This window comes from Argentina silus (assembly GCF_951799395.1).
Source record: "Argentina silus genome assembly, chromosome: 16".
Classification (NCBI taxonomy): Eukaryota; Metazoa; Chordata; class Actinopteri; order Argentiniformes; family Argentinidae; genus Argentina; species Argentina silus.
In genome coordinates, this window is record NC_139670.1 from 11,429,417 (window position 1) to 11,454,582 (window position 25,166).

General features: G+C 40.4%; 1 protein-coding gene across 1 annotated transcript; it reads left to right on the forward strand.

Moving 5' to 3' along the window:
• Positions 1-241: 241 nt before the first annotated feature.
• LOC310817506 (G protein-activated inward rectifier potassium channel 1-like) lies at positions 242-6,206 on the forward strand (the record flags this gene model as incomplete). The annotated part of the gene is made up of 3 exons (XM_083688132.1): positions 242-910; positions 4,979-5,195; positions 5,521-6,206. The coding sequence occupies 3 exons, from the start codon at positions 242-244 to the stop codon at positions 6,204-6,206; spliced, it is 1,572 nt and encodes a 523-aa protein (XP_083544258.1).
• Between the last annotated feature and the right edge of the window lie 18,960 nt (positions 6,207-25,166).

Here is a 25,166-nt window from a genome sequence, read left to right on the forward strand (position 1 = left end):
TCATACAACAAAGATGTGAGCCCGGGACAAAAAGTTTGCCAATGAGGACTGATGGGTCAATAATACCAGTGCGTGTATGCGTAAAAGCTGCTGATGGATTGTGGCGCATCTTGCACGTAAATTACAAGCAGATACATTTTATGGGGAACGATCGAGTAGCCTAAATGTAGGCTAATTTCATCACTACAATAGTGGTGCCAAGCTTGCGTAAAGGCCATTTGGTTAATTGCAATCGTTCATTATGTCTACTATACGAAGGAAATTTGGCGAGGACTACGAGGTGGTCAACACCAACCGGAGTATGACTTTCTCAGCGCCGGCGAAGAGAAAGCGCCAACGGTTTGTGGAGAAGAACGGCCGCTGCAATGTTCAGCATGGTAACCTTGGCGGGGAGACCAGCCGATACATCTCCGACCTTTTCACCACGTTAGTCGACCTAAAGTGGCGGTGGAACCTACTCATATTTATTTTAACCTACACTGTCGCCTGGCTGGTTATGGCTTCTATGTGGTGGATAATAGCATATATCCGCGGTGACCTAAACCTAAACGGCCACGACTCATCCTACACCCCTTGCGTCGCGAACGTGTACAACTTTCCGTCAGCTTTCTTGTTCTTCATTGAGACAGAGGCTACCATCGGGTATGGCTACCGCTACATCACAGAAAAGTGCCCAGAAGGCATTATTCTCTTTCTCTTTCAGTCGTTACTCGGCTCCATTGTGGACGCTTTTCTTATCGGCTGTATGTTTATTAAGATGTCCCAGCCCAAGAAGCGCGCGGAGACGCTGATGTTCAGCCAGCGCGCCGTTATCTCGCAGCGGGATGGGAAGTTATGCCTTATGTTCCGAGTGGGAAACCTGCGAAACAGCCATATGGTGTCAGCTCAGATCAGGTGCAAACTCATCAAGGTAAATATGACAGAGCCAAAGAGTTCTGCTCCCCTTGACTCTTTTAATTTAATGTATTAAATTGAATGTATTAAACTGTTGAAAAATGACCGTAAAGCATCAAGGTTGGGAACATTTAGCAGAATATGTTTACAGTCACTTCAATATTTAAAAATTGCAAATTTTTATGAGAGCTTCTCAACTCATGCATTGCATTTCAATAACCTCCTGAATTGATTTAGATTTTGCTCAAACATGCTATGCACTCTATTAAAAAGCTCCTTACTAGAGAACCCACTCTCTCTCTCTCTCTCTCACTGCTTTACTCTTTTCTCACTCCATCCATCTGTGCTTTACTTGTGTGTGTGTGTGTGTGTGTCTCTCTCTCTGACTTACACTTCTCTTTCTCTCTTTCTCTCTCTCTGATCTCACAGCTGTTATATATGTCACTGATCTGCTGAGTCTGACAGTGGAGGTCATCACTAAGTTAACCCCACTATTCCTCAGTCAGCAGAATGGCACTCAGTGAGCCATGTACCTCATCAACCGACTGGAAATTAGATTAATGGTTCCTCAGGGTATAGTCGTTGGGATATCTGTCTTATTGATTGAAGGTTGGACTGAGCTCAAGCTACATAAATTAAGAGCAGTTTATCTGAGCCTTTCTTTGGAAAATACATAAATGCCATTATTCTGGATTTGTGACGGAAGAAAATGAAAACAGATTATATGGATCGACAGGCTTACTCACCCATTTAAAAATAGTATCTGAGACATAAATTTGTCCTCTTGCAAATGAACATATTTGCAACAATTGCTGCGATAACTAAGGCATGACAAAGGGTTAGGAACATGTGCAGTCACTTCTTTCACAAATAATCATTTATTTTTTAACTGAACACTGACAAACATTGACAATGCCTGTTGTTCAGTGCCAAAATGGGATTAATGTAGTGCTTGATCGTGACAACTATCATGGTAGGAGCCATTTGGGACATGCTTATTGAATGTGTTTCATGTATTTAGTGTGGTATTAGGATCACTAAGTTCACTGGGGTTCATGGGTCACATGTAAATAGGTGCTCACAAGTTGCTTCTCACCGTCTCTAACACCTTTAATCAGTCTCTTCAGGATTTCACAATGTTTTCTTGTGATATCGTAATGCTTCAGATATCATAAAATGCTTAATTTTGCTGCAGCTTTTCTGAAATTTTGCGAGGCAAGTTGTAGTGTGTTTTTGAAATGTTTTGAGAATGTTTATTTCACTGTTGATTTCATAAATTGTCATATGTGCTCAGTTCTAATAAGATTGATGGCTTTCTCTTGTGTTCCCGCACTATATTGCATATACTAAATAACTTGTCTCCACTGTCCTGGAAAATAGTTTTGCACAGTCTTGTGATGATATGTTAGGAGGCAAATGAGATTGATATTTGTCCCTTGCCTGCCTGTAAGTCATCCATCATCAGCTTCACACATAAACTCGCTGAGAGGGGACAAAAAGGTTTGGTTGACAGTTGTTATTATGAATATTTTTTTCATTTATAATGTGTATTCTAAGTTCAGTGTTTACCAATTTGTTAGCAGCATACAGTGTCTCTTATGTGGATTTATGCAGCATGTACACAATTGATGCTACAGTACTACATTTTGGTGAGTTACTTTGGAGCTAGCTTTGTAAAATTGTTTGCAGTTGTACTAACGTAAGTTAGCAAACAGGTTGTTTTTCTAGCTTGCAAAATACAACACTGTGCTAGCTCAAACAACAAGACAACTTCAATTACATAATTTTCTTAACATATTCTGAACAGTCTTGCTGAATTTTACCTCAACATTCTAAATGGCCAGTTTCATCTAGTCTCTGCTGTCACTGTGTGCACTGCTAGTGCTGGCAAAAGGGAGAGAAGTAAAACTTAAAAAAATTATATTATTAGTTTATTTGATTGAGTTGTACTTGGTTGTCATTGGTACATTAAAATCATCTTAAGATCTTCTGGTGACGCAGTGCAAGGAGCCAATATCACACCCAAGGAAAATGAGCTGTAATTCGAGGGACACTTTTCAAACTGCTGTCATGTCATGGTCATACTTGTTACAATTTCACAGTGTTACTTCAACTTCATAGTGTGAAAATCTGGGTTTTGACTACATGGCCCCTTTACAAACAAATAGAGTGGCCTGATAAAGGAGGTGAAATTGGTCACTTGGTTGTGCATTCCTCAGAAGCCGGAGTACTCCTGGAACCTGACTTTAATTCATCCAATAAGTGATTACCTCAAGGAAGAGAGGTGAGCAGCAGTATTTTCTATGTCATCTAGATTTAGAGAGATGGAAGATGGAGAAAAAGGAAGGAAGAAGAAGAAAGATTCAACAGCTTGGAGGCAGGGCCATTATGTAGCCAGGGCCATATTTTTACTGAGGTCATGGACAATATTGGGGTTCAAGAGCAATCCTTGTTCTTTAGATATAATCATTTCTAATTAATTTGAAAATCTAAATGCCTTCTAAATGATGTGTGAAGGAGTTTTATCATGATATGTTAACTATTTACAAATAGCGAACATTCACAAATGCATCTCCTAAAAATTAACAAATCAGTAACACATGCATTATCATGTTTATAAATGAAATAAACAAAGTAATTAAGTGGTTTATGAAATAATCTAATGTATAAACAACATGAAATAAACAACACATGTGACAAGGAATCCTGTGATGATGTTGGTGGTGGTGATGATGATGATGATGCTCTCTGGGTGGGTAGCTTAAGGAATAAGGGGCAAAGGAACTATTCTGTTTTTAGAAATGCATAAAAAGTTTAGTCCTATAAATGAATGTTATTTGAAAGTGTTACCCACAGGGTTGGGGTTAATGGCAGATAGTTTCAAGTAGTTTGTGTAGGGGTTGTGGTGAGGTTGGGCCAATAGGGGCATAACGCCATGTTGGCTGCCGTCAGTTTACGGCCATGGGTCCAATATTAGCTGATGAGCCATTCGGTTGCCATCAGTGATCCGGCAAGTGCTTGCTGACTGGGTACGTTGAGGGCTGCTCATCCCTGGAACATAACAGGAACATTGGTCAAAAACATGACTTACACACTGCCCCCTCTAGCTTTTAGGAGATTTCACTGTTGTATCATGGGTGCCTGGCACAGACTTTGGCAATAGGAAAAGTGACAACACTGGAAAAACCTGCTTTCCCCAGCCAAAGCGAGGAGGGAATTGTGGGTACAGGCTCCTTCCTGTGAATTTTCACACCCATCTGTCCTCAATGTCACTGTGAATAAGAATTGCAGTCTGTTCGCCATCTGTGATCCTACAGGCAGCTCAGTCAAAGGGCTTGGGCCCTCCTCGCTATTTTAGAGTATGGGAGATGTCAGAATGAAATGCTAGAACAGTGTCTGTTATTCTCTTTTTTGGCTCTGTGATGAAGTTCTGTGCGTAAAATTATTTGTTTAATTATTTGTTTATAAAGAGGCATTCAATTTAAAGGTATAGTTCACCCAAATCACAAAACTTGGTTCCTTACTTTGAAAGTAGTCTATGGGATGTGGATCCAACGCAACATACTTTAGCCACTGCTAAGCAATGTAAAATTGCATGGCCAAAAATTTACTCTAGAACATGGTTTGAAATAGCTTAGAGGTGATTTGGCCACAAATGTGGAACTGGAGCCTTCTTGCCCCAGTCACTCACAATGTTTTTTTGGTTAGCAGTGGCTAAAGTTAGCATAAGTTGCTGTAGATATTCATGATATGATTTATAACTACACTGGAGAGGAAATAAAGTTTACCATTAGTCTGATCATTATCTGACTCACAGGCTTCCACAGGTAATTTTCACAAATTAGGTTTCTAAGATACCCAATCCCAAATCAACCCACAGCCCCCACCCCTTTAGACACTTCTTGATGGCCCCTTGTAGATCTGAGAGTATTCGATATGCATGAGCCATTTTGTAGCAGCAACCTGTGGAGATTTTTTTCCAACACGAGAAATGTATAGGACTTGGGGTGGACTTTGAACTTTGCAATAGTTTCTCATACTACAACCCTCCTTGTGTAGTCATAACCACTCTTTTATGTCCCAGTCTCGTCAGACCCCAGAGGGAGAGTTCCTACCCCTGGATCAGTGTGAGCTGGATGTAGGTTTTGGGACGGGAGCAGACCAGCTCTTCCTCGTGTCCCCTTTGACTATCTGCCATGAGATCAACACTAAGAGCCCCTTCTTCGACCTGTCCCAACGCTCCCTCATGAACGAGCAGTTTGAGATTGTCGTCATCCTGGAGGGCATTGTGGAGACCACTGGTAAACAAGACTTTTTTCCTGTTTAATGTTTCCCCCTTTTGCTTCACTGTCCTTTTGATTTTCAAGGACAACTTCAATACTCGGTAATAATTATATAATCTTTATGTTCAAATTTACTAGCTTTTCTCTCTCCCTACCCTTCTTTTTCTCTCTCCATGTCCCTCTCTCCATGTACATTTTTCTTCCTTTCACTCTCCATCTCTCCCTCTCTCCCTTTATCTCCCCTTTCCCCATTCTCTCTCTCTCCTCTCATGCTATTTTTCCTCTCTCTATGTTCTCCATCTCTGTATTTCTCTCCCTTTCCTTCTGTCTCTCCTGTTCCCAGGTATGACATGTCAGGCACGTACCTCCTACACGGAAGATGAGGTGCTGTGGGGCCATCGCTTCCTGCCTGTCATGTCCCTGGAGGAGGGCTTCTTCCGAGTTGACTACTCTCAGTTCCACAACACCTTCGAGGTCAACACACCTCCATACAGCGTCAAGGAGCAAGAGGAGAAAGCCTCCCTACCTTCCCCAAACCCTCTCCCTGCTGTCCCCACCACAACCTCCCCTCCACTGGGGAATGGGGGCTGGAGCCGCAGGGACAGGCTGCTGTCGGTGGACTGTGTGGACCATGCTGAAGATCAAGCAGGGAGGCTCCCCAGCAAGCTCCAGCGCATGAGCTCAGGGAAGGAGGACCTCCGGAGAGGGCTAAAGACCGGAGGCACCGTGCCTGCCGAGAAGGTCTCCAGCACAGGGGACCTGCCCCTAAGGGTCCAGCGTCTGGCAACCAACTCCATCCCCGCCGTAGGCCATGGGGAGCCAGAGGAGCAGCACCACCTCAGGGCCCTGGAAGGTGGGTCCGGGGAGCCACTGACTCATTTGCCAGGGGAGCTGGAGACGCACAGACTACCCCTTGCCCTGAAAGCCATTCCAGCCCCTGCGCTGACTCCTGTCCAGATCCTTTTGGCTGGGGGGCGGCCCGAGGATAACCTGCCTGCCAAACTACGAAGAATGAATGCTGACCGCTAAACTTAACTATGAATGGCAGGTGATAAACCTACTTGGTCTATGGCAGGTGATAGACCCACTACAGGTGATAGACCTACTACAGGTGATAGACCGACTACAGGTGATAGACCTACTACAGGTGATAGACCTACTTGGTCTAAACGTTGCAGAAATAAACCACATGCAAGCATTAGCCAGCGGGAATCTTCTTTCTTTTCAGGTGATTAATGGACTCCATTAAAACCCAACAAAAGACAGGCTTGATGGGTAATGTTGTTTTTTAACAATAATAGTCATTTTGCTCATGCGGCTATTTTCCGATTACTCTGCTTTGTAACTTGGTAAACTCAACTTGGTAACCCATCCACTGTACTGTATGCTGTGAGTCAATTTTGAGAGACCACCATCTGTGCCACTGCCCCCTTTGATGTTAACACGTCCTTTGACCTTATATTAATTTTGTATAATCTTGTATCATCATCTTCATCAATTTACAATTCTGTATGACCTATACACCACTTCTACATTAAAGGGGGAGACAAGGGAACACTGTAATCACTTAAAGGGTATGCTGCAGGGGCATTCATTCATTCATACTAATTTTTCATGTAAAAAGCAACAATAAAACTGCTTAATTTGTCAAGAAATATCAGAGAATAATACATAGAGCACAGAGATTTTAAGGCAAATACAAAAGTTTACAACAGTGACCCAGTAGCGTAGTGGTCAGAGACAGTATTGTTTCTACCTCCCCGAGAGCTCTTGCCTCCAGATAGGAGACATACAGCGATGAAGTGGCAATGCCCAAATTCTGATTAAAAGTCACGTGATAGGAGGCAGTGTCTTTACTTTCCTGTGATTGAACTGCTCTGTCAGGAATGGTTAGACCCTCCTACTTTAATGTCTATGATGACCGTAGTCATGCTCAGCTGTCATTAACAGTGCGATGTGTGGAGGAAACAGGGGCATCCTGGAGAGATTTATTAGCTTTTAGAATGCTCAATCTGTGTGAAAGGGTGAGATGGCACGGTTTGAATTCAAGGACTAACTAGTAGCAAAAACACGGTTGTTCGCATCAGCTTTGAACGGGCTGCTAGCGAAAGTGAGAGTGGTGTAGATTTATGCGCACAGATTGAATCGTGTTGAGTCAAGGGGCAAAGTGCAGGAATAGCATGATACCCCAAAACCCCCTCGTAAGGTTTTGTTCTCAATATCTGGCTCCTAAAATCCCAGAGGCAGGAAACGCCACTGGTATGCTGTCAGACTATACGATTTATACGATTTAACCTCAATTAATTTGTTTTATCGATTTTATCCTTCTGCATTTTTCTTCACGTTCAGATTAATGAAGCCGTCCATCACCCTCAGTGTTATGGGACTCTGTTAATCTCTTCTATTGACCCCCATTGAAAAGGCCCTATTTTCCTTGTTTTGGCTTGTTGTGGACAACGGCAGCCTGTTTGAAACTAAGTAGTCTCACTACTGCGCACCCATCGAAAAGTGCTGATGGGAGGTGGTGCATCTGGTAAATTTCACCAGTCAAACACAGATTCTACAGACGAGTACAGAGGAGTGCTTGACATGGAGGTGGGGATTTCAACAGTTAGTTAGTTAGTTCTTTTTAAATAGATAATTGATTGCACACTGCTCACATGCAAAATGCTGGCATCAAAAACTTCTTCAGCTATCTGCAATGCGTATCGGTTTGTAAACACGAGCATGGGCAGGGGAGGAGGGTCATCCTGTTCAATTCAGGTGGAGCCTGCAGCAAAAAGTTCCTTCCGACAGCATTTCTTCCATCCTGCGCCCCCATAATCTCAATCGAGAGATGAGATTCTGGGATACAAGATTAGAAAATAAGTGGCAGGCTAGCAACGATAAATTATAGCTACTAGCTGCTCAAATCACCAGCCTAGCCACATTTATACAAAATAATGTTTGAAATATTGCTCAACTGCTACCTTGCTCAAGGTAGCAACAGTAATGTTAGCCAACTAATACATAGACTATTTTTTAAAGCATGTAGTTTATAAATTACGCCTCTAGGGGAACATGTTTACAGGGTGTGAGTCCAAAATTGCCTTTTTAGCAAGCTTCTTTTCTTCTCTCGAAATTACTTGTTTTGAAACTAGAGCCAGAGCCTTGTTTATGGCTAAACAGTCATCATTCTGTCAAAATTAAATAATAATAATGCAATGTTATATGTCGTATCCCCAGTGAACCTATACATAATTTCACTTTCACTGATGAAAATATGAAATAGTGAACCTTTACTATTCATTTCTTCTTCTTCTTCTTCTTCTTCTTCTTCTTCTTCTTCTTCTTCTTCTTCTTCTTCTTCTTCTTCTTCTTCTTCTTCTTCTTCTTCTTCTTCACCATCTTATTCATATCTTGAAATAATTCTCAATGTGTTGATTTATTTATCTAATGATTTATTTGTTTATTGTGAAAATGTTGCACAGTTTTTACTATACTGTTATTTTGTATGCATCCCCACTTGCCCACTGGGTGAGAGCAAATGGTTTGCTAATTTTCTTGCCATATTGATTTATTCTAACTTTCTGATGATATTGATATTATATTCCAGTGGTGGGGGATTGAGGTCATATACATGTGAATTTAATATGAAAGCCTTTCATGCTATAAAATACTTAATCCTACATACAAATAACAATAAATCCTTTTGAAAAAACATTGTTGTGTTTGGCAATATGTTTCCCAAAAGGCCTATAAATTAGTTATGCTTCACATTTGCACCCCACTTTCCATTTGATGCATGTGGCCAGTGTGTAAAATGCATTAGCAGCAGCTCAAACATAGTCTCTCATGACAAACAACTAACACACCACCCATCAACTATTTACAACCTCTATATTTGACCAGAGATGTTATTCTGTCAGCAAGGCTTTGAGAGGTAGAGACCAGAGCATCGGCAACTGGTAACAGTTCTTATTTGGCATCTCTGTGGCAACCCTCAGAAGAGGATGAAGATTTCACCTCAGGCCATTTAGTTTTTCTTGAGACTAATATAAATCATGAAGATGGTTACCTCTCTGCATGAAGGCCGAAGTTCATTAGTCTGATTGTAGAGGAGGACTTTCCTCTGAGTATCACCTGAAATGAGTGGACTATTTTTACAGTAATTAAACATAGGACAGACAATATCCAAGCTCATACTATATTAAGCTCATATTTTAAGGAATAGTACATTCAAAAGGGTATTATGCAATCATAAATGTATGCAGCTGGAGTACATTACTGTGATGCATTGAAGGGCTGCACCTTAAATGGGTAGTTTACTCAAAATAAATTGTTTGTATATTTTTCTTCTTCATATGATCCCAAAATATCATTACATTGTGCATAAGAGCTTAATAGCTATACACAAATACCCCAAACTACCCCAAAAGTACTGCAAACTACCCAACACAACCCCATAATACCCCAAATACTACCAACCAACCCCAAACTACACCAAACAACCCCAAAATGCACAAACTATATGCATTAGCTTGCAAATGTTCAAAACTATTGAATTGTTTGATGAATGATGTACGATAATATTTTTCATTGCTGAAGTATGAGACATGTCAGCGTGAGGAAAAATGACTGAACTGTGACTGAACTAGTGTGTGGCTGTCAGTGTTGTAAAGAGTGGTAAAACAGAGACATGTTTTCACCGCTAGATGATAATAAATAATATCTAATATCTGCCCAACCATATTTGACACAGTCTAAATTGTTTCATGACACTGTCATGAACCTCTATGTCAGTATCTAGTAGTCACTTCAATGACATTGTGTCATTGGATACAATGGTACAGTATCTTTATGTCCTCACTTATCACATCAATCATGTCCCGAGTCAGGGAAAGGTTCATTAGTTGATATGATGGTCTTGAGGAGTTTCAGACCCATTCATTGTTCATGTCAAACAACATGTAAGGTCCAATTTCATTAGTTCTACAACTTTATGCTTATGTTCTTGACAGAACTTTATGCTCTTTTTATGACACTGCGGTTTCACTGTCATATGGACACTGTCATATGGCATTACGGTAAAGGGTTATGGTTTTCCATTCACAGAATTATACGAAATACAAAATATGATGATCTCTGGGCTATCATTATACACAGGGAAAAGCATTCTTGTTTATGGAATATGCATAAAAAGTAGAAAATGTGAAACAGGAACAGATGCCATTGTCAGATACCACTAGAAGTTGGTACGATCTACATCAACAGGAGAGCCGTGGGTGTAGAGTGTTCTATAGGTTGTGTTTTTGTTTCTGTGCGTAGGGAAACACTATGTAATACCCAGCGGTATACCTAGCACCCACATGACCCAGATGCTCATACATAATCAAAAAGCACAAACATTCGCTCATCTACCCACAGTCCCCCTGCATATGGACATATTCATACTGTATTTACAATCTGAGATGGCATCCATGAAATAGTTAAAACTGTGAAGTGACAATGTACTATGAAGGGAGAGAGTCCCCGTCTTGCATACAGTGGTGTATATGCAAGTGAATGTTGAAATGTTTCCTCCATAACTTTGTTTTGTTTAGTACAATAGGAACTAACTACTGTCTCAATGATACAGTACAGGTGAAAAGACATTGAAGAGAGGAACTCTAGAGTTTGATAATGGAAACTTGTTTAAAGGGTCAGTCCAATTGCTCTGATTTCAGCTAGGGTTAGGGTTAGTTACTATCCCTGGATAACAACACAGTATCCCTAGGTAACAACATACTATCCATAGGTAACAACAAACTGCAATGTGATACTTCTTGTCAAAATCGCCACAATGCATAAAAAACAGCTTTAACTTATGCCTACATTTATACAGAAAAACAGCAAGCGACTGGTTGAGTGTGGTAATATCATTCTATCTGCCTATGTGGCTGAAAATTATATTTGATTTTATGAAGCTACCTTGAACTACACTGGTGAATGCCCCGTTGCACTTTTTAGACTGTCTCTGCTTAGTGCAAGAAGAAATAAAAAGTGCTGTTCTATCAATATATTGAATTTATTTTGGCTGGAATTGTGAAAAGGAAGGACTAGCATTTGCAAGGATTACTTGAGTTTCAAATGGGCGTTTCTATGTTCTATCAATATTGACATTTGTCAACTAGGAAATTGCTTTCGGGAAAGTTAATCATTACAGCAGAAGATTTTGCGTGAGTGATCAAAATACATGTATCAGGCTATAGCTCCATTTCAAGCTGAAGTAAAACTAATGTAATGAAAATGTAAGGTTGCACACGTCTTTCCTTAGCAATTCTCCATATAGCATCTTTAACTTTTCAATGCCTGATGTAACCTGGTAAAATGTATGTACACGATCAATTCACAAAAGGAAAGTACTGTCTTGAACAAGAGTTCCTAATAAACACTTTTCTGGTGGCTGATTGTTGTAATTACACCAGCATAAGTTTTCTCTGAAAATTGTGAAAAACACAAGTCTGTAAAAACAGAAAGTCTGCTCCTCTGATGTCCAGAGATGCCAGAGTACATTTTATAATGCAACAAAACTAAACATAACCTGTGTAATAAATGCCTATACTGTTGATATGAGTGTTGAATGTTGTTTTTTTTCTTTCAGAAATTAATTATTTGGGGTTTCCTTTGCCAGTCATAATTACTGCTTAATTTTCATGCAAGTAAAACTCTACCGGGTATCTAACGGTTAACTGGACAGACCCTTTAAGGTTTTAGCTGTATTTTGCCCTGAGGCTTGCTTTGGGCAGGGAGAATATAGAGCTTCTATCGTGCAGAATCTCAATAAGATTTGGGCCGGGCCTTCTGTAGGTCACAATATGCCATTTCTAGTGTTCTCTACTCTAGCAGAAAAAAAAAAAACGATTTTTGCTGCATTGACCTACAGTCCTGCATATTCAGCTAATCCACAGACTCCAATGTATCTAGCATTTCTATCAGTCTCCAGAGGCACAAGGGCATTAACAGTTTTATAGATAGATAGATAGATAGATAGATAGATAGGTGTCACACAATAATTCATCAATTGAACAATAAAGAAATACAGATTAAACAATCACATTGTGGAACACAATAAAAAAAACACTCTGATGTGCTTTGAGTCACATCTTTAGAATGGCTGAGGTCAGAGACATGATTCAATTATGTACATGCTCAGTATACTCTCCTGAATAACGCAAGTGTATGCAAATGAACCCTTCATAGTGGTCGCCAAATAAAGGTCGCCACCATAGAGAACCACTGCCTCTCCCTTAAAGAGCCATTGCCTGCAGCACTTAGGCTAGTAAACCAGTGCCTGCCTGTGGGCTGAGATTGAGCTCGCAAAGAGTCCTTTTACACAATCTGTTGTGAACTTAGTAGTGAGGCCCTGTGTTGAATCTCAGCTTTCTGTGTCCACAGGAAGTGGCCTAGTTACCACTTAACATGGTCCTGCATTATGTCCCTGCAGTTCCATGCTGACAGCCTTTTACACCCTGTGCATAATGGTAAATTCTTAATGTAAAGACTTGAAACTCGCAGGACAGTTGTCCCTGGGAGGCCCTGATTTTTAGCTTCTTGTATCCACAGGAAGTGACTGGATTAAGGGCCAGGGTCTGTTTTGAAGGGCCAAAAATGTCAAATTTGTCTTCCCAAAAATGTCTTCCCAAATTTTACATATTTGTGACCAAGGACCCCCTTTGGCCAACATATATAGGAGGGGAGAGACTTTGTAATTATTGTGAGCTTGGTGAGAAAATGTAATTACTTTTGTCCTCTTTTGTCCATATTATCATGACTTCCGTCATGTTATTTGTAAAAGTACACAAAAAACAACCAAATATTATGTGATTAAGTGACAGTGAGATATTAAAATGGCACTTTGATAACAGCATTTTTGCAATAGCAGAATACATACACAAACAAAAAAGAAAAGAAAAGAATGAGTGCCATGTGACAACTTGGAATGATTTCATGACACACTGTACTAACTTTCTCTTATTGCCATACTATTGTCATAGTATGTCTTGGTTTGTATGTTTGTTTATATGTTTTATTGTTTATTAGTGTGCTTGCGATCTTGTTTATATCATTTTTTGTTCAATGTGTCTTTGTAATCCGAAGAGGGATGGGGTGGTGTAGACACAATAAATCATTCATTCAATTATTAATTAATATATATTTCCAAGTCAATCCTAACCCTAACCCTAACCCTGCTTTTGGCTTGTCCCCTAACCCTAATTATTGTTGCTAATGTTGCTAATACTATCTCTTGATAACTTACACTTACCCTAACCTTGTTAAGACCATGCTTTCCTAGTTCGGAAAGCCTGCAGAAAATAGTTGCAAAGGGATGGAAACTGGTTTGAAATGAGTGACGCCTCACAACACGTCATACCAATCAAATACCTTGTTTGGGCATAACTCTAAAAAAAATGAATTCAGTTTTGCCTTCAGGTTTTCTTCCATTTTCATCAATGTAGCAAATTAGCATAGGCGACAACTCAATGCAAAATAGTCCTACCTGGTCAGAAAAGACGATGCGCATAACAACAAGCAACCATTCTACAGGCATGTGGGGGGAGGGTTCTAGTTCCACTTCGAAGCTATTCCTATTCCCAACTCTGATCACTCACAGTTAATGGCCAACCCTAATCCTAACCCTAACCTTAACCACTCTAAATGTATGCTCAGTACTGCCTTGCTGCCACGTAAATTGTCGCTTACGCACCTATAGCCTTTTTAAAAGCATTTTTGAGACAGAATTATATGTACGTAATATTTTTTCCCATCAATATCGAAGCTTTTTTGCTAAATTTAGATGATGAATGGCCCCTATAAAAACATGTGGATACACAAACACTACCCTAGTTAAATATCTCTAAAATGTATTTTTTGTAATAATGGATCCATTGAAATTGAAGCTCATTCTCTACTTAACTGTGGGTTATACAATGACATTAGGGATGATGTGTTTCCAACGCAGCTGTCTCCATAGTAATTTTCAACCTTGAAACCACCCAACTCCCATCTTGGCCACAGTAGGCAGTGATTGGTCCCCCAGACCATGATGCGCATTGCCCCACCCCAAGGCTGTAATACGCACACAAAGAAAGTACCAAAGTAGTCCAGATGTCAACTAAACTTTGCTCAAGCAAACTTTGCGAAAGCAAACTTTGCGAAAGCAAAATGGAGCCCAATTTTTCTCAGACCTTTAACCCTTCTTCCAACTTAATGGGCTTTTTGTTAGGTCAAACTGATTTGGCTTTGAGGTTCAGTGTCATTCCTCGATTCCTTCGATCCTCATTGATGAGCCCCATTTTAGTTTGGCTTCTACAAGAGCAAATCTGTTTTGCTGTGAAAACAGACTTCTTCTTTTCAGTGTTATGACAGCTGATTGAGCAGTACTGTGTCTGAATTATATAATTCAAACTTGCATTATTCAGATGCTCTGGAGACATCCCAGATGAAGAAACGTGACGTGAGCCTTGGCAATTATGTGCATGTCATTGAGCATTTCAGCGGCGTGGGAGTGTGACAAATGACATGCCTTATCTTCAAACAATATTTCAATTCATCACAAAAATCATCACTCTCACACTAGACAAATCACCTTCAGTGAATAGAGGCTCACTGTATATCCCAAGGCAGGACATCCCAAGTGGAAGACATGGGGAGGCTCTCTAACTTGTACTATGGTTACACAATATACTGTATGTTCAAAGCCTTTGCATGTCACAACACAAGTTCAAAAGGTCTTTAACCCTAGTGAGTTTCTATTACAGTTAACACTGGATTTGCTGCAACCCTTTACACATTTCCATTCATACAGCTGAATATTGAGAGCTGATATGCAGGTTCAGTGGGTAGCCCAAATACACAACAACAAACAACCCCCCAGGATCATATCTGGCAACCTGACATGCGACTAATCCCAGCCAAACCCGCCAGACTGGACCACAGATACCAGTTTGCCTGGTTGGATAATAATGCAGGTGATTCTGCCAGTTTTGCAGAGATTGCATCTGTCCCCTAGTCTGTCTATGTTATCCATCTCCTGTCCAGTTGATTTAGAGCCTATGTTGGGGTTAATCACCGCGCTTTATCGGACAGATCGATAAAGCGGCCCGGTGAGTCATTTACACCAGGGATACTGACCTCCCTGCTTTCACACAGCGCAAAGGAAAGCAGCTTTCCTCTCTCCTCTGACAAAGCAGATTGTCAGCGATAGAGGAATAACGTGGCGTTCCGTGTGATGATGTGCTGCACTCTCACCCACTATCATCAGTGCTTCTTCAGGTTTGTTCTCGAATCATAGTTTTTTGGTGATTCAAGCAGGATTTCACCATGTTTTTGCACATACTTTACAAAGTCCAACACCCTTTTGTTGCCTTAGGGAATTTAAATACATTAAATAGGATTCCCCCCCCCCTCGCTGATCTACACAGCTTACTGGACATAAAGTGAATGAATAAATAAAAAATGAAGACATTTTCAATAATTTATACAAAATAAAATAAACTAAGGAAGACTTGGTTGCATAAGTCTACACACCCTTTGCTGTTGCTCTCCTAACATAAGCTCAAATAAAACATTTCTTCAACAAGTTGCTCAATAAGTTGAATTTTGATACCTGTGTCTTTGTAGGGTCCTTCATTGATTATAAATCAATTAAACACTGTGTTGATCAGGTTGGCACTACAAACTGAGTGAACGAAGAGGAACAAAACTGTTCAGGAATGCGCCCTGAGGCATGGAGAGACTTAAAATAAATCTGCTAATGGCTGAGACGGAAAAGCACAGTGGATGGGATCATCCCAGTTAATCTACAAAACTGGTCTATAACAGAGTGGCCAGAAGGAATCAAATCTATTTCAAATCCATTATTGTGTTTGCAACAATGAAGTGATACAGCAAAACTCTGAAAATTGTTTTGCTTTGGTTTTACTACAAAGCAAGATTAGTGCAAATCCAGCGCACTCATCGCAATTTCCACACCATCTCTCATGTGAAGAAGAGTCGCTGCACGTCATGGGTTGTCATCAGCAGGGACTGGGGAGTTTGTCAAGATCAAGAGAAAATTTGTGTGCAATATTCCTATTCAAATGAGGGACCCTCTAAAGACAATGGTATTCTTTCTGAAATCAAGTGAACTATTACCACTGCACATTGGACTCAATTCAACTTATTTAGTAACTTATTGAAAACATTTTTGCATTTGAGCTCATTTTAGGAGAGCCACGGAAAGGAGTGTGTAGACTTTTTCAAACAGGTCTTCTCTGTTTTGAAAGGAGTGTGTAGACTTTTTCAAACAGGTCTTCTCTGTTTTGAAAGGGTGTGTAGACTATTATACAGGCGCTGCACTGTATATTCAAATGTTACCATAGTAGAAAGTGCCTTGTAACAAATATAATATCACTCAATTTCTCTTCTGCCCCTAAAATGAAAGTGCAGTTCTTGGTTGACAAAATATTAGGCACACAGGTAATACTTTATATTACAGTCACCTACTCATTTGAATAACGACCTTTAAGCACAATGTCACACTAAATGGTTACCCTTTTGCTGGAATAACTGGTAAATAAAGTTATAATGTTTTTTTCAGGTGGCCATCTTGAAATATATAAAACCTGTCTGTCTATACAGTATTTATAACCATGAAGGCAATATAACCGAAAGGCGTTGGTTTTTAACAATAAAGACAATTTTCTCCAAGTTATGTCCTCCAAGAGTAGCCAATACCAACCCAGCCAGTTTAAATCTCATATGCATGTGCATATTAAGTAACTCTAGCACTTTGTTGTGACTCACATGGAATACTTATTACATAGACAACGAATAAGATGGCCATCTGTGATAACTTAGCTGAACTGAATGTCTCCTCAGTCTCCGATAAGCATTCAATATGAGTCCAATGACTTCACAATTTCCTGACTTGATTTGGTCTCAATTTAATTCTCAATGTTAATATACTGTATATCTCACTTCTGTGTCTCTATGAAAACAAATTAACAGACAGGATCACTGAATATTAAAGCTCATACCTGATTGTAAAAACACTTGTTTGTAAATTACTAATAGAGGACACACTCATAAATCTTGCTGTCTCACAGCAAAACAAGTTGCAAAATCAGCAATAAAAACAGGCACTGTGCAAGGTAGCTAAATCTACTCTCTAGACGTGTCACAAAGGTGAACCCAAGTCCATTATGGAAGTCTTAATAAACCCTTAAATTAGCCCTAGGAGTGCGTCCTTGAGGGGTAAGGTGACCTACAAGCAATGAGGTCAACCATCACACACAGCATCAATATTTGATTAAATTCTATTGCATTCTCTGGTGTCAATGTTATTATAACACAGCATTTCAAATAGTCACTGTAATCCCCCACCTTGAGAGATCTGACAAATGTCATTCATGAGTCTTTTCAATGTCTATGTAACAGGCGTCACGCTGCCACATACAGCATCGCTCCATCACACTTGCTCACACAAGTCTACAACCTGCGTCCTCTGTATTGCCAACATACATGACCATCACCGAAATACCCAATGTTAACCAGCTATGCCAACAAAAAGCTAGCAATTCGATGGCATGGGTATACTGAATTTACCATCTTGACTCAGCTACATCTACTGTAAGAAATGTTGTTGGTAATTGTTTAACTGTGTAAAGGTATATATATTAACTCACAACTACTGTCATGCTGTACAAGCATGTACAGATACAACAAACATTCAGTAATTGATGTGTAACAGTCATCTAGTTAGAGAAAGATGCTTAGAAGAACAATTATTATGCATTACACACATGTGGCATAGAAAGCGTTACCCAACAAAGACAGTGTCCTGGAATGCAGTAAACTTAGGCCTAGTTCAAACAACAAAATCAAATAAATATAATTTCTTCACATTCAGAGCAGCAGTAGAGTTCTGTTTGACATTAAGTAGTTCAAGCTAAAAAAAAAAGAATTCTTGTAAGGTATTTAGGCAAAGACACTGGGGAGTTGAATTTCTAGTACAAGAGAACATATATTTTAAAAATGTATGAACCATTAAAACAAAACATGTTATTTAGAGTGACTTCACCGACAAGGGGAACATTTATTTGTCTTACACAGAGAAATATAGACAGAGGGCTGTGTAGCATACATCAGATAATGGAGGAACATTCAAGCATATTGAGCTTAACCCTAACCCTAAATCAGTGCGTCCCAGGGATATCCTTTAATTTAATCCAACCACAGACAGGCATTGGTTCTCCTTTCAGAAGGCAGTAGTTCAGTATGTGGCGAACTTTGGCCATCTTTTCACCGTGAAGGGTTAATTTCACACGGTTAAGTGTACAATTGATTTAATCGGGAGAGTCTGCTGAGCGTGTACATAGAGTGTGTACATCAAAGAAGGTTTGGAAAACATTTGCAGGTTTAAAATAACTGCTTAACGCAGGTTTAATTTACCTGCATCTCTGCATCTCTTTTTAAACCTGATGTGCTGTTAAGGTCAGATCTAATGAACCCAGGCACGGACACAGATTCAGGACATGAATATAAAATGATAAAGATTTAATGAGGGACAAGCAGGGAACAGGACAAGCCAGGGGGGGAGGCAAATGGGGTAGGGCAGGCAGGCAGGCAGGCAGGCAGGCAGGCAGGCAGGCAGGCAGGCAGGAAGACAGACAGGGCAGGCGGGCACGCAGGGCAGGTTGGGCAGGCAGAACAGGCAGACCAGACAGGCAAGGCAGGCAGGGAGTGTGGGTAGGCAGGCTAGCAAGCAGACAGGTAGACTGGTGGATAACCGGATCGGGTTTCTGGAGGATAAAGGAAAGATGATCGAAACAGAATATACACACAAAGAGTGTGTATTTACTAAACTAATAGGCAGAGGAACAGGACTAACGTGTAGAAACACTAAACAACCATCTGGCGATGAGTGGAAGGGAAGCTGGGGTTTAAATACAGCAAGGTGATGGGTTGATGAACAGCAGGTGTGTAGGTCAGGCAGATGGAGATGATGATGTGAACAGAGAATGGGAGCCTGGCCACGCCCACACACAACACAAACAGACAGACAGACAGACAGACAGACAGACAGAAGAGAGGGTGGCACTGGCACCAACGAGGAGGAAGTGGAGGGTGTGACATGGCCAGGTAAAGCAGGTTCTGTTCTTGGTGGAGTATGGTTAGGTTAGGATTTGGGGAGGGTAAGCTGATCCTAGAGCAGTGCTTAAGGGCAACTTCACCCCAAAGCCTTTGTATGTGTGTGTGTGTGTGTGTGTGTGTGTGTGTGTGTGTGTGTGTGTGTGTGTCTCTGTCTCTCTGTCTCTCTCTCTCTGATGTAGTTGCCTTTTAATCGATGTATGCATTTATGTCATTAAAGTCTCATTTGATTTAATCTCACGTGATCATTCTTCCTCTAGCCAACACAAACTCAACAATTCTTTACACACAGTGTTCAATTAAGTGAAATGGAGACAGATACTACTATTAGTTAGTTCTGGATGTCTTTTCATGATCATGATAAAGACTGATGTTGGCCACCATTATGTAACGAAAGCTCCTTCTGTTGTGTTACATCATCCTCCTCCTGCTGTTTGGTTGAAGTAAGGTAAGATGTTAGCATAATTAGCCACATCTGGAGGTTAGCAGCACTATTCATACATGAACAGCCTTGGGACACAGTGTCAATACACATGCACGCCCCCACGCAAACACACACGTTGGGCTACTATATTACAAAATGGCAAATACACCCTCTCTCACAACTCTGAATGCCCCCAACAATTGGGCAGCTCCTCATCCCCACTGACATGGGCTGGTGGCCAGACCATGCTCAAAAATTAAATGGTGATAGGAGGGCACAGCACTGAGCTTAAAGCATCTATCAGTGATTTCTGCATGCAGGGTCAACAACAAAATGTAAACAATGGGAAAAATATATTTTTAACATTGATACAGAGACACCGCTGGTCAGTGGTCGGAGGCCCCCTTTGGTATTTGAGAAGGTTGGGAATGTGCAGAACAAGGGCTGGACATCCGGGGGAAAAAACATACAGTACATCAAACAAATTACTTCTAATGCCTTTGAAAGCTCTATAAAGGCAATGTGGAGATCTTCTTGCTCTCTGCATTTTTCCTGTATCTGTTGTGCTATGAAAATCATACCTGCGGCTTTTGGTCTTTCTTTTTTTTGGGGGGCTTCTTACTGGGGTGATGTTTCATTTTTAGGGGCCGTAGTTATTTTATTGCATTGTAGAAGTGGCTGTTGTTGGAGTTTGCATCGGTATGGAATTCATGGGCTTTCCTGAGCTACTACTGGGTGTCCATGGGTCGTCCTGAAGACTCTGAAGAGGTGGCTTGGGGTATACCATGTTAGAGCTTAATTGAGCTCACTCGCTATCTATGTCAGTACTGTTGCTGTAGAAGTAGTTGTCTGGGGACAATTGCCCACTATCCGTCACCTCTAGACACTAGCTCTGCCTCAACACAAAGCATTAGTACGCACTAGTATTCACATACACACAAACACTCACACACACAATAGATTTTACACACAATCTAAAGCACAAATATCGGCACACACACACACACACACACACATTAATATTGCAAACACAGATGCTAATTTTCTCTTATCCCTCCCACTCAGCGTCATGTAATTAGATAAGCAACCCTGGTGAGGCACTTGGCACCCACACACTTCTATATAAGGCAGCTCTCATAATGAACAGAACACTATAATGACCAAGTTTGACCAACTCTGTCACAACCATGGCCCTCTTCTGCGCTAAAACAAGTGAAATTCCACCCACCCCCACAAAACAATGTACATTCCTCTACCCTGCATTGCTCAGTTAACGCTAATGGAAATGACTAATGGTCAAAAATGAATCATTCCCCTTTCTGTCTCTGGAGGTATAAACATGTTTTATTTTTTTTAAAACCACTCTTTTTTTATTTTATTTTAAAAGTTAACTTTGTTTGTAATGATAGGAAAAGGCAGGTATTTCAGCATAAAAGTGCAACTCTAATAAACTGATACTATAACTGATTTATTTCTATCTTCAAACACTGCAATCGTAAAAGATGTCAGTCAAACCACCACCTCAGGAAAATAGTTAGGAAATGAACAAATTATTTATTTATGAATAAATTAACAAGACCCAAGAACGTGCTAAAGTACATTAATTATAAGAGCAATGTGTACAACTGATTTACTTAAAGATGGTTATCAGGACTCAACAGCAAGTTAGTTGTGGTCTTTGTTGTCTAAATATAAAATAATTTGAGCAAATAAGTAAGAAAATGATTTATTGGAACAAGAATAATGAACTACAAGTGCTTTGCGTCTCCCAGCCTGCCACATCTAAGCAAAGATGCAGGTTAGTAAAAACCAGTGATAGATGTATGCAGTAGCACGGTGCTTATGCCTCAAACCAGGCAGTAGCTAATTCTGAAACGATAACCTCACTCCACCCTAAAGCTCCTTGTAGTTTTCAAAAACCAAATACGCCACTCATTGAAAAGTCCTCTACCTAGCAATACCTAGTTTTTGATCTACAGAACGCATTTGGAAGTGGTTTTCACATGCCCACATGTTCATAAGGTGATCTGGACAGCGAGGTCAAAAATCGTGTTCCTTTAACCTGAAGCACTTACTGTAGTTAGAGTACTATTTGAAACAAAAGGACAGTGTTGAGTAATGAACACACAGCAGGCATGTCACAATGATGATAGAATTAAAGGGGTAGTTCAGGTTCAGTTTTCGATGTTAATTAAACTTAACTAAACTCAGTCTTAGACAGACTGATTCACCCCATGATGTCTGTGTCATTTCTAGTGGGAGATGTCTTTCAATGTGTGTGTGTGTGTGTGTGTGTGTGTGTGTGTGTGTGTGTGTGTGTGTGTTTCTGTGTGTGTGTGCGTCCACGTGTGTATGTTTGTCTGTGTGCAGACTTTAGTGTATTTAAGTTTGTGAGTACACAGTGTGTCTGTTTGTGTGTGTGTGTATGTGTGTGTGTGGTGATGGGGGGGGGGGGGGGGGGGATAATGCCTCATTGAGAGTCAGCCCCACTGAAGGGCACCTTGAGGGTCGGTGGCCATGGCACTCAGAGAGCTGACAGAGTCGTTTGTCAAACAGTACAACAACACATTTACTACTATTAGTGTCTTATCCACCTTTTTAACCCCTGCAGTCCCAATACACACAATCCACTGAATGCACAAAAGTGTCAAATCTCCAGCAGGCTTTTGGTTCTGGAGATTTGTGAAAGATTTCTCTGTCTCTGACGTATTCAAGTCATGAATACCCCTATTTAATTCAGTGATTTTCAAGAACTACAGCCACAAATGCACTCTCCCTGGCTGGAAACATGTTGTAATTTCTGAAAATCATTGAATTAAAAAAAGAATTACCCCCCATGACATCATAGGGGGTAACTTCCTCAGGACTTTTTCTCCTATCTTTTTGACTACAAAACGTAGAAAATTCTGAAATATGTAGACACTAGCATGGTACTCCACTTATGTCATCTCACTGTCAGTGTTCTATCCTGTAGACCACTGACTACTGCAGTTCTCTCTCTCTGTAGCTCTCTGAGGACTCTCTCTGATGCACACTTGAGATTAGAGAGTACTTATAGTGGAGTCTTACAGTTTCTCCATGGTCGTATTCATACATACATCAACATGTGGGTCCTTCTCATTAAAGCATCATCTTCAACAGCACTACCAAAACAAAAGTGTTTGATGTGAAGGGGGGTAAAAAACACACAACCTGCAGATGCAACAGGCTCTCATGCTAAGTTTGTATGAATTCATACAAAAAGCAAAATAGTATTATGCATAGTAAGTATGAAATCTTACGACCCGGTTTGTATGAAAAGCTACGAATACAACTTGCATGGTGATAAGGCAGTATTAGGTATTCATTTTGAGTGGTTAAAGTTAGGTACATGAATTACAACTTGTGTGGCAGTTAGGCAGTACAATGCATTAACTTTGAGTAGTTAAAGTTAGGGTGAGTTGTCAGGGAAAGGCATTAGCAAACATAAGTATCAGCGACAAGAATTAGCACAAATAAAAAAAACTGTTTCCCCACCACGATTCGAATCAGTGACATTGAGATTGCAAGTTGGGGTGCTAAAGTTCCTGTGAGATCCTGTTGGCAGATGAAGACATTGATAGAGCTGTTAAACCACAGGGAATCTTAATTTTGTTCATAATCCCAGATAGGAGTAACTGCACTGATGATTTCAGTGTTATTTTCCCACTCAGGTCCATGCTTACAGCCACACCAAAAAAAACTAAAAACACATCAGAGTGACATATGGTACTCTTGTCTTGCCCATAATAAACTCTCAAGTAGTTTGAGTTTACTGTGATCTAACCGTAACCAAATTACGAATGACAATGCCGGTGATGTAGTAGCTAAGCTTGTCCGAAAACGTTTGCACTCGTAATGTTATCGGAACCTGCTTGGCTTTGGCAAGGGGAAGATCATTTTTCTGGTGGTTATTACTGTCCTAACTTCAAGCCTGGCAGTGTAGCAGCCTCGGGAGATCCACTGATGCTTTGCAACATGCATAGCTGCTAGCTATAGTATATGCATATGTCTACAGTATATGTCTGTTGGTGTGTGTGTGTGTGTGTGTGTGTGTGTGTGTGTGTGTGTGTTTGTTGATGTATGGGTGCCAGTGGGAGCTAATAATTGAGTCAACTGCTTGACTTCATTATTTCCACTTCACAGGGGCACAGCAGGGTTGGTTAGTTTGTTAGTGCTCAAATAAGGTGTTATTAGGTGAGTTTTTCACTATCGTCTATTGTGCTACGACTCTCACATGTATTACAATTACACAAAGAGTAGAACAATTTCATAGTTTCACAGAGATACTTGGTGATATTTCAAATGAATTTCAAATGAAAAATTGTGATATTTCAAATGAAAAACACTTCGGGCATACTTTGTCAACAAAATAATATTTTGATTGATTCGAACATTTCCCTTTTCAACAGCATCACTGAATGATCATACCAAATAGTTCATCAACCAGCCTCCCAATAGCCTTCATGCCATTTTGACAGGCATTGCCGACCGATAGTGCTTCATCTAACCACCACTTTGTTCCTGATCACACACAGCTTCCAATCTGATGCTTGACTGACTGGTTTATTTGGACACAAAACCACAGTAAATAACAAAAGCCTATTTGGACTCAAAGTGCTCCTCATGGGGACCGCATTACCCACACTCCTCTCATCCCACCAGGGCTTTAAGGTGTACAGTATAATAGCAATCCATTGTGTTGCGAGGGGGTAAATAGCATTCCCCGGAGTTGATTACTGTGAATAATAAGGCTGGAGGGATAGAGAAAGAGAGAGAGAGGGGTAGGGAGGAGTGGAATGGAGAGGTTGTGTGGAGAAAGAGAGGATGGAATTTTGTGTTTTATTTTTCTGTCATTGATGCTGTGTGTGTGTGTGTGTGTGTGTGTGTGTGTGTGTGTGTGTGTGTGTGTGTGTGTGTGTGTGTGTGTGTGTGTGTGTGTGGTGGAGGGAGTACAAGCTTAGATCAAAGGCATAAAAGCAATTTCACAATCTCTGGTTGGAGCATTCACATATAGCCAGGGGTAGTTTTTGGACCAGATACATCCAATGGAACATCTCTTTTCTTTGTGACATTAAGACAGCTAACCTGTGGTAAGAAATGTACATGCTTAAACAAAAAACAACAACTTGATTGGAGAGGTGTTGAGTTTGAAATGAAATGAACTCGTGGTATGGAATGAACTAATCTGGAATGACACGCATTTAATCAATACATTTTCACTCAGACAAACCAAAAATGGAGGGAGATGGGAAGTGGAGAAGAGAAAGCAAGTAAGTCACAAATAAATTCCCTAGAGAGGGGCGAACAAGGTTATCAAGCAATCCGTCTGCAAACTCCCAGGACACATACAGCCAATAATTACTTCATTACACACAGCATTTGACACATTCTTC